Here is a 13,634-nt window from a genome sequence, read left to right on the forward strand (position 1 = left end):
ATTGGTTTTTTAACTTACTATAATTTGCTACATTTAATTTTAGTTAACAGATATAGTCTCTTATTGTTGCTTGGATTAGTGCTAATTGTTCATCGCTGTTGTTGTTGAATACTGCTATACTGTTGTAGTGTAAAAAGTATGTTTTACCACAGTCTGCTTAATGTCAAAGTTAATGTGTTATTCGTAAGTAATTATTTGTAAGTACAGAGTGTATACACTCAGGGACAACCAGGAAATCCAGAAAAAATTGGGATTTTTTTTCATCCAGTTTTGGTTGGTAAGAACTGGTACTCTAACAGAGAATTGCACTTTAGTCCATTACTGCAGAATAATACTGCAATAATAAAACATAAACAAGAGGATAACAGCAACTTTACTTGCAAAGAAAATACACCATTTACAGCAACAAAACACAGTGCGCACACAAGTGTCTGTCAATAATGAACTGTGTCAAAGACTATACAATAGTTTGTAGCAACAATCTGATTTAGATGTGTCTTTCTCGTGGGTCTCAATTCTATGAGTATGATGTCAAAACTGTTTACATTTCTAACTGGTCGCAGAAAAATATTGCGGATGGTTTCAGAAGTGTTACTTGCAAAGTAAGCTTTCTTTGACACAAGATGAATTATGTTACTGTACGAATTTACAATGAATTTCTTAAATCTTGTAGTGTTTGACTCTCCACTCAACACTGAGGACCAGTCGCATATAAAAATTTCAGGCTTGGAAGACCAGCCATTTATGCTTATTTAAAATTTTTCTGGCACATTTGTGTTTGATATATGTTAAAAAGGTAACACATGCTTAAAAAGACCAAGTTCAAGATTTGTTTGTCATATGTATTTTTGTTCTTTCAAAGATTACAAATTATGCAGTGACAATGGCATAAGTAAAATTATCCTTCAATAAAACGTGTGAAGCTAGTTCTTGAGCAATTTCACATGTAATTGTCTTTACTATGGAAAAGTGGAGATATTCGACAGAACATGTATTCATCCAGGTAACCCACAAAACGTATGGTGCACAACAGTGAAATTTATAATCGTGCTTGCCAGAAATATTGAGCTGCTGCAATTTAAGATGGTGCTTTAGGATTCTGCCAAACCACACCTTCAGAAAAAAAACAGCAAAAAAATTTTGATTGCCAATATTATATGTGAAAGTTTAGCTTTCCTTGTGGATATACTGTATGTATAGTAATTTAAACGATTAATTTTTTCTCTTTATGTGTTTGTGCTACTTAACAGTGATGTTGCTGTTGGCCGACTACATCATGTGTCAAATACTCTGAATATCTGCTGTCATTAGCTGACGAGATCACATGACATGAGATATGATTGACTGACGAAAGTGTATCTCAATCCGAATTTCAGTGCTTTGGAAGCTGCCGTGCTGTGGTTGGTGGAATTCATGTTTATACTTTTGTAACACGAAAACATGCAGTGTAAATATTGCCACGCTCCAAGATCTTTCCAAAATGCGTTGTTTTTTGCCCGGTTGAGTTTCCTCAAGTGCCGGAATGTTCTATGCCGGCATATAAAACCTTCACCATTCAAAGACTGATAAGTTTTACAGCTCTAGGGAAAGTATATTGGCACTTAACGTGTAAAAAAATGTAGTATCATTTGGGAAAAGGTACATTTCTAAGTGGGAAATCCAGGAATTTGTTTGCTTGTCCACATGTACACCCTGTAACTAAAGATTTTTGTAATGTTCTTTATGATTTACATGATGAGTGTACGTAGGATTTCATGATAATTATGTAGCTTTAGTGGAAAATATTTAAATCATTTGGTATGAAGAATGTCTTGATTCACACAGACTGCAGCCATTGTGACGATTAGATTGGATGTTGAACTTCATGTCTCTAAAGTTTATTCTTCAAATCTAATTGGGAAAAGAGTGAAGAACATGACGGTAAGCAAGAGTGAAGAGAAGAAGAAATAGGGAGATTTCTATGGAGAACAGAATCCATCAGATTATTGGGAGATTTATGCTTTGAGTTATTTTAATAATTAAAACTCTTACCTGACAGTCAAGTCATTCTCACACAAATCTTAAATTTTGACTCACAGAGTATTCCTACATTTTATTAATCTGCCACACTTTGCCTCTATGTATATTTTAAGACTTCATATTTTCTAGGGTTTTTAAAAAATTTGATATTTACTGTAATAATGCTGCCAACAGGTACGATATACCCACATCATTGGGCAGTGGATGCTGGAATGGTGACACACCTAGTACAAGTAGTTCCCCAGTTCCATTGGGACCAACACATATAACAGATCGCTCTATTACATCGGGGAGCTCCATCTATTGCTTTCTGTGTGGACTGCACTCTGACCTCACTCTAGCTCGTGTTCTCTATGGGCGGCCACAGGGTCGTAATGCGCCGTTCTTTCCATTCCTCCTCCGTCATGTGTCACCACCTAATGCAGAACAGTTACGAGAAGATGGCTCAGCACTTGTCTGCACCTTCTGCTACCATTCCTTGTTAGCACAGTGGAGGCGTCTGGAACAAAGTGGACCTCCTGCTGACCGTCGTGATTACAACACACATGACTATTGTTGCTATGTGTGTGGCATTACTACATACCGCAAGCGGGTTCGAGCTCTGCCTATTAAGGTACATGTAAGAACATTATTAGAATTAACAATATGGATTTTGTTGTTGTTGTTGTTGTTGTTGTTGTTGTTGTTGTTGTTCATTTTCCTTGTGAAATATGTATTTTCATGTTGTTGTTATTCACTTTGTTTTCAGGGTGGAATATGAATTTCCATGTTATATTGCATTCCACATCAATATTAAAATTTTAATGCTGTCTGTTAATAAATAGATGTGGGATTTGTGGCCTTAGACTTTCATCTCATTGACATTGGGCTCCATGAATCACTGATTTAGTCAGATTTCAGCAGTTGATTGTTCTGTTAACCGTAACTATAGAATGTAGCTTGGCATGTGATGTGGCAGAGTTTTAATTAGCCACTGAAGGTTGTGTTCTGATAATATATTCCTTACAGTAGGTGATTGACTTGTAACCAGAGCTGAGTAAAACATTTTCTGATGCTGTATCTATTGAAATGGTCCTGGATCTTACATTTTATTTACTTGAGGAACCTTTCGCCTTTTAACTGTCAGTTTAATTTCAGTGGTGACTGAAGTTAATTTAAGAGTCAAAGGTGAAACATTCTACCTGTGAGTGGTACTCAGTGATAGGTTATCACATTTTATGAAGTCACAGAAACCTCACCTTTTCTGAGGTATCTGTTTTGTCATCATTAGGCAGGAGCTGTGACTGTTGAATACTATTTGGTGTGTCAGTAAATTTTGCAGATGCTGAAACTTCCTGGCAGATTAAAACTGTGTGCCCGACCGAGACTCGAACTCGGGACCTTTGCCTTTCGCGGGCAAGTGCTCTACCAACTGAGCTACCGAAGCACGACTCACGCCCGGTACTCACAGCTTTACTTCTGCCAGTACCTCATCTCCTACCTTCCAAACTTTACAGAAGCTCTCCTGCGAACCTTCTGTAAAGTTTGGAAGGTAGGAGACGAGGTACTGGCAGAAGTAAAGCTGTTAGTACCGGGCGTGAGTCGTGCTTCGGTAGCTCAGTTGGTAGAGCACTTGCCCGCGAAAGGCAAAGGTCCCGAGTTCGAGTCTCGGTCGGGCACACAGTTTTAATCTGCCAGGAAGTTTCATATCAGCGCACACTCCGCTGCAGAGTGAAAATCTCATTCTGTTTGCAGATGCTGTCAGAAAAACCCCACTAACAGAGAAGTACTCTAACGTGCATGCGCACAGCTCTTAAGTGACAGTTAGTTGACATTCTGGTGAACAGTTCCTGCCAACATGCAATGATTGGAACTCTTGCACTGACTGGCCCAACTGCATGTTATGTATTACTAAATACTATAATTTCGTACCAATCTTTGTTTAAACAAATATTAGCACAAATGAAGAGATTCTCTCTATATTAACGATCATGCCTCTCTGTTGTGAATGTCCTACATACCAAATTTGTCATGAGAATGTTACAATGTGTCTTGCTTCCAAACGTATCATCTGCCCGCTGTTCTTCCATTCGCTGCAAGGGACCAGCAGCTGTCTCACCCCCCCCCCCCCCCATTGTTCCCGTCATGTGTCACAGTGAGCATCCACAACATTGCGACACAAAACACATAAGTACACCACTGGTGACTATCTAGAGTTTTACCATCTCCTGCAGAAATGAATCCTGTTGTTGAGTATTTGTCCAATTTTTTAAATTATGACTGCAAGTGGATGCAGACAAACGACGGTTTAAGCATGGTAGATGTCCCTAAAACCCAAAGTATGCGGTATAGATTCTCATGCTTGGCAACAAGACAGAATTTGCTGCTCGCTCACAACTCCCCACCTCGTATTCATCTTGCTCTCTTCCATTTTGGTATTACTGTTCCCCCTCCTGTGCTTGAGCAACTGTGTGAAACAAGGACTGCAATATCTTCTCCGGTGGAAGTCAAATGCAACAACAGCAATTAATACATAAATTAAAGATCACAATCATGATTCAGTCCAATGCTCATTCTTTCATTTGACCTGTAATGTACTGACGTCTGTTGGTACTATCTCCACGATGGGTCTTGCCACTGTAATTTATTCTCACACCACCAGGTAGTCAGTTTAATATTATTTATTTTGTTTGTTAGATGTTTCATTCTGGATTAATTTTCCGTCTTGTTTCATCTGAATGTATCATCATGTTCTAAGCCTGATTATAAGTTGGAGACATTTTTACCGAGTATTCTAATATGTGAACAGTGACCAAATTTCTCATTTGGAACCCACTTATTAAATCATTACAGTCTATCACAATTGAATAAAATGTTGATCTGTGCTCTGACTCAAGTACTGGTTTTTGAAGGACAATATTTCAACTGTTGAATGTTATCTTTACTTAAAAAGCAGCAATAATGTTTGTACGTGGTATCCATACAGGGTATAGAACTTTTTATTCCAAACCTACTATTTCCACTTATGTTTCACAAAATTGTCAAATTTTAAGCAGAGCACTAGATTATTGTAATAACTAGTTCAAAGTTTCTCGTGTATATCTTGCACTGTTGTTGCTAAAGCCAAATGTCATGTGACTGTTTGAGCAGTATTGATACTGTATCAAGCACTTCAGTGTATCTGGAAATCTTGAGTGTGTTTAAACATGAGTATCATTTGCCCATCCCTGCTCTTCCGAATTCTTCAAAAAAATTCTCAATAGCCAAAGCATCTTCTGTGAATGTTAGACAGCCCCTATATACTCTATTAAACAATGAAAAACTGTTAATATAAAGAGCAATAGTTTAGTCTGCGAATATAAGATAACCTTGTATTTTTAGGAATGACGAATTTGGGGGAAAAAACTTCACCTTATAATTGCTTAAATACAGCATATTGTCATTTGCTCTCTTGCCAGTGGCCAGCAGAACTCAATAATATGCCATGCTAAGTTGGTGTTGGAATTCTGTTAATAAAATTGTTCAAAAGCTTTGTTGAACTGTTTGTTCTATTACATAGTCACGTTTACAAAAGGCAACCAGAAAAATTTCCATGGTCATATCTTCCATGTTATCCTGTATTGGGATAATAAACAACAATGGAGCCCTCCAGTTGCCCATTGCAACTTACCACTAACATATTGGAAGGAGACTTAATACATTTTCTTATGTATTTCACTTATTTAATTACCAATATTTTGAACAATATAATGTTGTTGCCTTGACTAGTCCTTGTTACATGTATTATACAGTCTGTTTAAAGAATATTTGCTGGAGAAAGTATTTGTTTGTTCCAGTGGTCGATGTTAAGCAGTTGGTGTGTTCTAAGACAGAGAGCAAAATAATGAGATACATACCCCACAGTGTCTAAGAAACTTCTTTTACTTAAATTAAATAATAGTATATCCAGAGCACAATCCAATGTGAGTCCTTAAGATCGGCTTGTTCGATATCCTCAATAACAAGTGACAACACCTTGACTACACAGACAGAACTCTACTAACACACTGACTCCAAGTCAGTGCAGCGTCCTTTTAAGTCAGCTCTGTAGCGGCACTGGCCACATTGGATTCAGTGTGTGTGTGTGTGTGTGTGTGTGTGTGTGTGTGTGTGTGTGTGTCTCAGTGTTGGCTGCATTGGATGTGTCTGAGAACTGGCCACAGATTAGCAGTGGAGTTATGTGGGTAACTACCAACTTCTGAGCATGAACTCATGTGTCGTGGTATTGATAGCGCACAGCACCACAGCCCCCCCCCCCCCCCTCCCCAAACTCCTTGCTGTCATCAGTCATATACTGGTGCTGTCAGAAATGATGGCACGCGTGCACTGGAGGGGGGAGGGGGGGCTGGTCTGGGTGCAGGTGCCACTGAGAGGGCAGGAGGTGGAACTTCAGTCGGTAACAAGCTCCTGCCCGCATCCTGTCATTCACCTTGCAAATAGCTGGAATCATTGGCCGAAAAACCAGCCATAGGGTGCGCACCTACACCAGGAATGAAGTGTCATCTTCTGTCAGCGGAGATGCAATGGTGATCAAAGGATCCATGACAGGCCACCAGAATACAGCAGAGTGAAGCGGTCTCCCTCCTGTGTTTGGGGCTGCCGACACTACGGTGACAATGACAGCACTGTGTCAAGCTCCTTTCGCTGCCCGACTAGCGCCGGAGATGTGGGATGCAATGGAGGCAAAGGTGGCTGAGGATGCAGGGTACTCCTTGGGCACCAAATCTGCAAATGTAAAACCTATGGCAGGAAACGCAGCCCACACAAATGAACCTTATTCTGATATCACTCCTTCAGCCCAGGGGGACCCTGTACAACATAGAAAGAGCAGCCCAAAGCTTTTGTGATAGTTCCCAGCACCTTTTTCTGTCAGAAACTCTTGAAATGACCAAATCATGCACATTAAATTAGAATGCTGTGGAGGATGCAGCAGCTGAAACAATGTCCTGTGTCAGTGTCCATGCAACAGCTCTGCTGGCAATTTTGTGTCACATGGCAGGGAACAACAGGACAAGAAAAAGACCTATTATAGCTTGCTCCCACACATGGGAGACGTGTAACTTTTTGATGTGTTGCTTGATTGTTCTGATGAAGTGTTCAACTTCACCATTGGATTGAGGGTGTAACAGTACAGTCAGTCACATGCTTGATTCCATTGGCATAACAAAACTTGTTAATGTCTGCCGATGTGAACTGGGGTCCATTGTGCGAAACCAACACTTCTGTTAGCGATCATACGAAAGATCGACATCAGTCTTGATAGTGCTAGCTGCTTGGTGGATTGCATGGGTGCTACAAAAGGAAACTTGCTAAAAATGTCTACCGCAGTAAGTCAGTGGGAATTCCAGTAGTAACCTGCAAAGTCAATATGCAGATGGTGCCAAGGGGAGCTGGACTTGGCCAGTTGAAAAATGTATGTGGCAGAAACGCCTACTGTTCTGCACATGCTGGACATTGTGAAGTGAATTGTTCTATTCGAGCTTCCATGCCAACCCATGTACTATGGTGTCGGGCAAGCTTTTTAGTGCATACAGTGCCCTAATGGCCTTGATAGAGAAGGCAAGCAACTTCCTTCTGAAGCAGACGTAGCACAACCACATCTGTATATAGCAGCATGACACTCTTGCTGGACTGATAAGCTATGCCGATGCGCAAAATAGTGGCTTAGTGCTGGACCACTAATCTACTTATTGAATATGGCCAACTGGTGCTGAGGTAGAGCAACAGAATTGTGAGGTTGAGGTCTGCAGCTCTTGTCTGAGCAATTCGTCAGAGCTTGATGGGAAAGCCATGAAGTGTTTTATTGTTCAGAATGATATTAGTGTGGAAACAAGAATATTCTGAGGTGTCGAATGCAAAATCAGTGCCAACTGGTAGACAATAAAGAGCATTTGAATGCTTAGTTGTTGGCATGTTCACAATTTCAAACTGGTAATTGGAGAGGAGCAGAGACCAGTGTTGCAACTTATGCACCATGCACGGAGAGACTGGCTTTGAAGGGCTGAACAATGAGTGAGAGGCTTGTGGTCCGTCACCAAGTAGAATTATCTGCCATAGAAGTATTGGTGACACAATAGAAACTCTTGAAATGACCAAATCATGCACATTAAATTAGAATGCTGTGGAGGATGCAGCAGCTGAAACAATGTCCTGTGTCAGTGTCCATGCAACAGCTCTGCTGGCAATTTTGTGTCACATGGCAGGGAACAACAGGACAAGAAAAAGACCTATTATAGCTTGCTCCCACACATGGGAGACGTGTAACTTTTTGATGTGTTGCTTGATTGTTCTGATGAAGTGTTCAACTTCACCATTGGATTGAGGGTGTAACAGTACAGTCAGTCACATGCTTGATTCCATTGGCATAACAAAACTTGTTAATGTCTGCCGATGTGAACTGGGGTCCATTGTGCGAAACCAACACTTCTGTTAGCGATCATACGAAAGATCGACATCAGTCTTGATAGTGCTAGCTGCTTGGTGGATTGCATGGGTGCTACAAAAGGAAACTTGCTAAAAATGTCTACCGCAGTAAGTCAGTGGGAATTCCAGTAGTAACCTGCAAAGTCAATATGCAGATGGTGCCAAGGGGAGCTGGACTTGGCCAGTTGAAAAATGTATGTGGCAGAAACGCCTACTGTTCTGCACATGCTGGACATTGTGAAGTGAATTGTTCTATTCGAGCTTCCATGCCAACCCATGTACTATGGTGTCGGGCAAGCTTTTTAGTGCATACAGTGCCCTAATGGCCTTGATAGAGAAGGCAAGCAACTTCCTTCTGAAGCAGACGTAGCACAACCACATCTGTATATAGCAGCATGACACTCTTGCTGGACTGATAAGCTATGCCGATGCGCAAAATAGTGGCTTAGTGCTGGACCACTAATCTACTTATTGAATATGGCCAACTGGTGCTGAGGTAGAGCAACAGAATTGTGAGGTTGAGGTCTGCAGCTCTTGTCTGAGCAATTCGTCAGAGCTTGATGGGAAAGCCATGAAGTGTTTTATTGTTCAGAATGATATTAGTGTGGAAACAAGAATATTCTGAGGTGTCGAATGCAAAATCAGTGCCAACTGGTAGACAATAAAGAGCATTTGAATGCTTAGTTGTTGGCATGTTCACAATTTCAAACTGGTAATTGGAGAGGAGCAGAGACCAGTGTTGCAACTTATGCACCATGCACGGAGAGACTGGCTTTGAAGGGCTGAACAATGAGTGAGAGGCTTGTGGTCCGTCACCAAGTAGAATTATCTGCCATAGAAGTATTGGTGACACAATAGCAAGAGCTTCACTACCAATCTGTGAATAGTTGTATCGTGGTTTTTAGAAGTTTGGATGCAAAGGCAGTTGTCTTTCTCAATGATCCAACTCGGTGCGAGAGAACAGCACCAGTCCCATAAAATAATGCATCAACCGTCAGTAAGACTAGCTTGGTGGGATCAAAATGAACCAATCAGTGATCGCTCAATAAAACATCTTTCAGTTTCTGAAATGTGACTAGACATTCACTAGTGTACTCAAATAGAACATTCTTTTATCAAAGACAGTGCAATGGAGCTGCAAGCTGCATTATGCAATCTGCACAGCATTTGGAATGAACCATATATAATAAGTTAGTTCACCCCAACACAGCTAGGAGTTGACTGACGTTCTAGGAAATGGTAGGTTCTGGATGGTAGTTAGGTGTGACTTCTGCAGTCAGATGTAACAGCTATCTGAGACCTCCCAGCTCTTAGGAACATCAGTGAACTCCAAGCTGTGTGGATCTACTTTAACCTAGCATCTGAGAGCACTAGAAACAGTTGGAATTCGAAAGATGTTCATTGGGAATATAACCCGAGACTTCAGTGTTCTCCAAGTAGTTCAAACAAGAAGGAATGACAGTAAGAAAGCAGGTGTGCTTGCTGTGGCAGTACTGAGGTGCTGGGAGTGGTGTTGCTGTGTTTGTGTGTGCAGCTAGTAGCCTGGTCAGTGTCTTCATGAGTTGGTGCATTACTGTGCCCGAAACTAAACAATCTGAGTAGCTGACAGTTCCTGTGGAGGACTGGCCATGATGAAACACACAAAAAACGACAAGCATATATAGTGCAACCACTAAAGAAAGTACGTATTAGTATCCCGGGTGCATATGCTCCAGGAGAACTGGGAAATCCCCAGGAATTTTTCATTTAAATATCTGTAATTTTGGCTGGTAATAACAGATACGTTAACAAAGAAGTTGACTTTAACCCAATACTGCAGAATAATATTGCAGCAGTAAAACATAAATTAGTTGCAAAGAAAATGAACTATTTACAAGAACACAGTGCAAAGGCTTTAGGATGAAGACTGCGCAATACTTTGTAACAACAAGCTGCTTTTGATGAGCTTGATGTCACAATAGTTTGAATTTTAACTGGCCACATAAAAATGTTGTGAATGGTTGTTTCAGAAGTGTTACTTCCAAAGTAAATTTCCTTTTACACAAGACAAATTATGTTACGTGTAAAAATTACGATGAATTTCTTATTCTTAAATTGTGGAGCGTTTGACTCTTTCTAAACCTAACACTTCAGGCCAACCACTTAGAAAAATTTCAGGCTCAGAAGACCAGCCATTTACGCCATCATTTAAAATTTTACATGCACATTCGTGTTTGGTATATCTTAAAGGGCAACACATGCTAAAAAAAAAGCCCAAGCTTCAAGATCAGTTTTTGATATTTATTTTAGTTCTTTGATGGGTTACAAGTATGCAATAAAGCTGGCAAAAAGTATATTTGTCCTTCAAAAGAAGAAAAAGAAAAAAGTACAAAGTGAGTTCTTGAACAATTTCACATTTAACATGCTTTTCTATAGAAAAGTTAGAGTGCCAAGTAATCCTCGAAATATTCGGTGCACAGCAGTGAAATTTACAATTGTGCTATTGTGCTTGTCAGAAATATTCAGCTGCTGCAATTTACGCTGTGCATAGGGGATTCTAACTAACCACATGTTCAAAAAAAAAAAAAAAAAAAAAAAAAAAAAAAAAAAAAAAAAAAAAAAAAAAAAAATTATGACCAGGGAAAGCTTAGCTATTCTTGATGAAAAAATCATATAGTGGTTATACGAGGGTTGGAACTTTAATAGTGGCAACTATTTATTTACAACTTGTACAAAATAGATACATGTTTCAAAGTTTTACTGACCATCAAAGTAGTCACCAGCATTGTGTGTAACCCATTGGCAGCAATGTGGAAGTTGTAGGAAACTCTTAGCAGTGCCAGTTATATATTGTCATGTAGAAGAAGGTGTAATTAGATGATAGATGAATGACGAACACCAACTTCACTTGATGAAGGTTTATTCAGCACTTGCGCATACAAGAGCGCAGAGCAAACTGCCTCCGGCCAGAACACATACAGTATATATACAACTACAGAACATTCCAGTACAATGATTCTTGACATTTGTGAATACTTCTAGAATGTACTCGAACCGAATATGGAAATTAAAACTATACAGTCCAGGTGAGCTTTGAACTCACAACGTCCCATGCAACAGTTTAGTATTATAAGCACTTCACCACCGTGCTACACAGCTTTGCGACATCGCTCCCTCCTTACGAGAAGAGCATGTCGGTGTTATGTCATCCTAGTCCGGGAACAAGTCATCAGTCCTGCATACTCCGACTCCCGATGACTGAATCTTGCCCTGGCGGTGATCTTCTTAGAACTTTGTTTGCCGCTATGCTCTTTGTCACCTTTCTATTTGTTGCCTGTCGCTGGAGCTTCGAATTTGCCCTGGGTTTCAGGATCCTTATAGGGCTTCATTCGAAGTATGTGGACCGTATCTCTGACCTTTCATCATCTTGTGTTGGGGTCGAAATCTTCAACTTCATAAGTAACATCAGACAACTGTCTTACAACCTTATAAGGCCCAAAGTAGCACCTGAGGAGATTCTCAGAGAGACCAACCTTCCAAACTGGAGTGAAAATCCAGACGAGGTCACCAAGCTGGTAGAAAACAGGGCGGTGGTTCGCGTCATACTTTCGGTGATTATTTTCTTGATCCTGCAGCGTGCAGAGTTGAGCTAACTGCCAAGCTTCCTCAGCTCTGGTTAACACCTGGCTGATGTAGTTGTCGTCCACGTCATCAGGATGTAACAGAAACACAGTATCCATCTTCTTAGTCACCTCATGCTCTTGCACCAGGAAAGATGTAAATCCTGTGGTGTCTTGTTTGGCGATGTTTTAGGCAAATGTCACGAAACGTAGCACCTCATCCCAGTTCCTTTGCTCAACATTGATGAACATTGATAGCATGTCGGCCAAGCTCTTATTAAGGCTTTCAGTAAGCCCGTTAGTTTGCGGATGGTAGGCAGTCGTCATGTGATGAGCAACGTTGCAGCGACAGTTTATCTCTGTCACAAGATTTGATTGAAAAACTTTCCCTCGATCTGTAATTAACGACCTTGGGGCACTGTGTTTTAATACAATGTCTTCCACTATGAATTTGGCTACCTTGAATGCTTCGGCTGTTTTCATGGCTTTTGTAATAGCAGAGAGTGTCAGATAATCAGTGCAAACAATAAGCCATCTATTGCCACTAGCAGATGTTGGAATTCGTCCAAGGAGGTCAATCCCAATGCGCTGGAAAGGCATTTCGGCTGGTGGAATTGGTATGTGTTGGCCAGGTGGTTTCTGAGGAACTGCCTTTCTCCTGTGGCACTCTCGACAGTGTGACACAAAGTGACGGACACTCCTAAATAAACCTGGCCAGAATAATCTCTTGTGCATTCTATCGTATGTCTTAATAAATCCTAAATATCCTGTGTCATGGAATTTCTGTACAACATCGAAGCACATATGTTTAGGAATCACTGCTAGCCACCTCTTTCCAAACAGATCAGAGTTTTTCTTGCAATGTAATCCATTAACTACCTTAAATAGTCCTTTCACATCCTATGACCGATTTAAGGCAAGCATAAGTTGAGACATCTTGGCGTCCTTCTTCTGCTCAGCAGAGAGATCCTGGAGTGCAGTGACACAGTCACTATCTTCATCAAAGTCTTGTGGTCTTGCACAGGGTTTCTTGAGAGACAGTCGGCATCATGGTGTTTTCTTCTACTTTTGTAGTCTATGGTAATGTAGTACCTCTGAAGACGTAGTGCCCACATGGCGAGTCGTCCTGTTGGATCCTTAAGACCTGTCAACAAACAAAGTGAATGATGGTCTGTAACAACTGTGAATGGCCTTCCATAGAGATACTGTCAAAATTTGCACGTGGCCCAGATCACAGCAAGACATTCTTTTTCTGTAGTTGAGTAGTTTCTCTCAGCTTTTGTAAGTGTCCTAGAAGTATAGGCTGTAACCTTCTCTTTTCCGTCCAAAATTTACACCAGAACAGCACTGATCTCATACTCACTGACGTCTGTGTGTAGTTCTGTAGGTGATCCCTCATCATACAGACCAAGTACAGGGTCAGTCCTCAGAGCTTTTCGCAGCACATCGAAAGAATCTTGTTGAACACCACCCCAGATAAATTTAGCATCAGCTTTTAACAACCCTTGGAGTGGCCTGGCTTTGATACAAAAGTCTTTGATAAAACGATGGTAATAAGAACATAAATCGAAGAAG

The 13,634-nt window shown here is 40.6% G+C and overlaps 1 protein-coding gene across 1 annotated transcript in view; it reads left to right on the plus strand.

Annotated features, from left to right (window-relative positions):
• The window catches only part of LOC124803015, a 625,123-nt gene that overhangs the window by 79,408 nt on the left and 532,081 nt on the right, over positions 1-13,634 (plus strand). Inside the window, exon 6 of the mRNA XM_047264121.1 lies at positions 2,194-2,632. Coding sequence (XP_047120077.1) covers positions 2,194-2,632 — 439 coding nt within the window. The remainder of the gene's footprint in view (positions 1-2,193; positions 2,633-13,634) is intronic.

Source organism: Schistocerca piceifrons, chromosome 6, assembly GCF_021461385.2.
Source record: "Schistocerca piceifrons isolate TAMUIC-IGC-003096 chromosome 6, iqSchPice1.1, whole genome shotgun sequence".
In the NCBI taxonomy this organism is placed as follows: Eukaryota; Metazoa; Arthropoda; class Insecta; order Orthoptera; family Acrididae; genus Schistocerca; species Schistocerca piceifrons.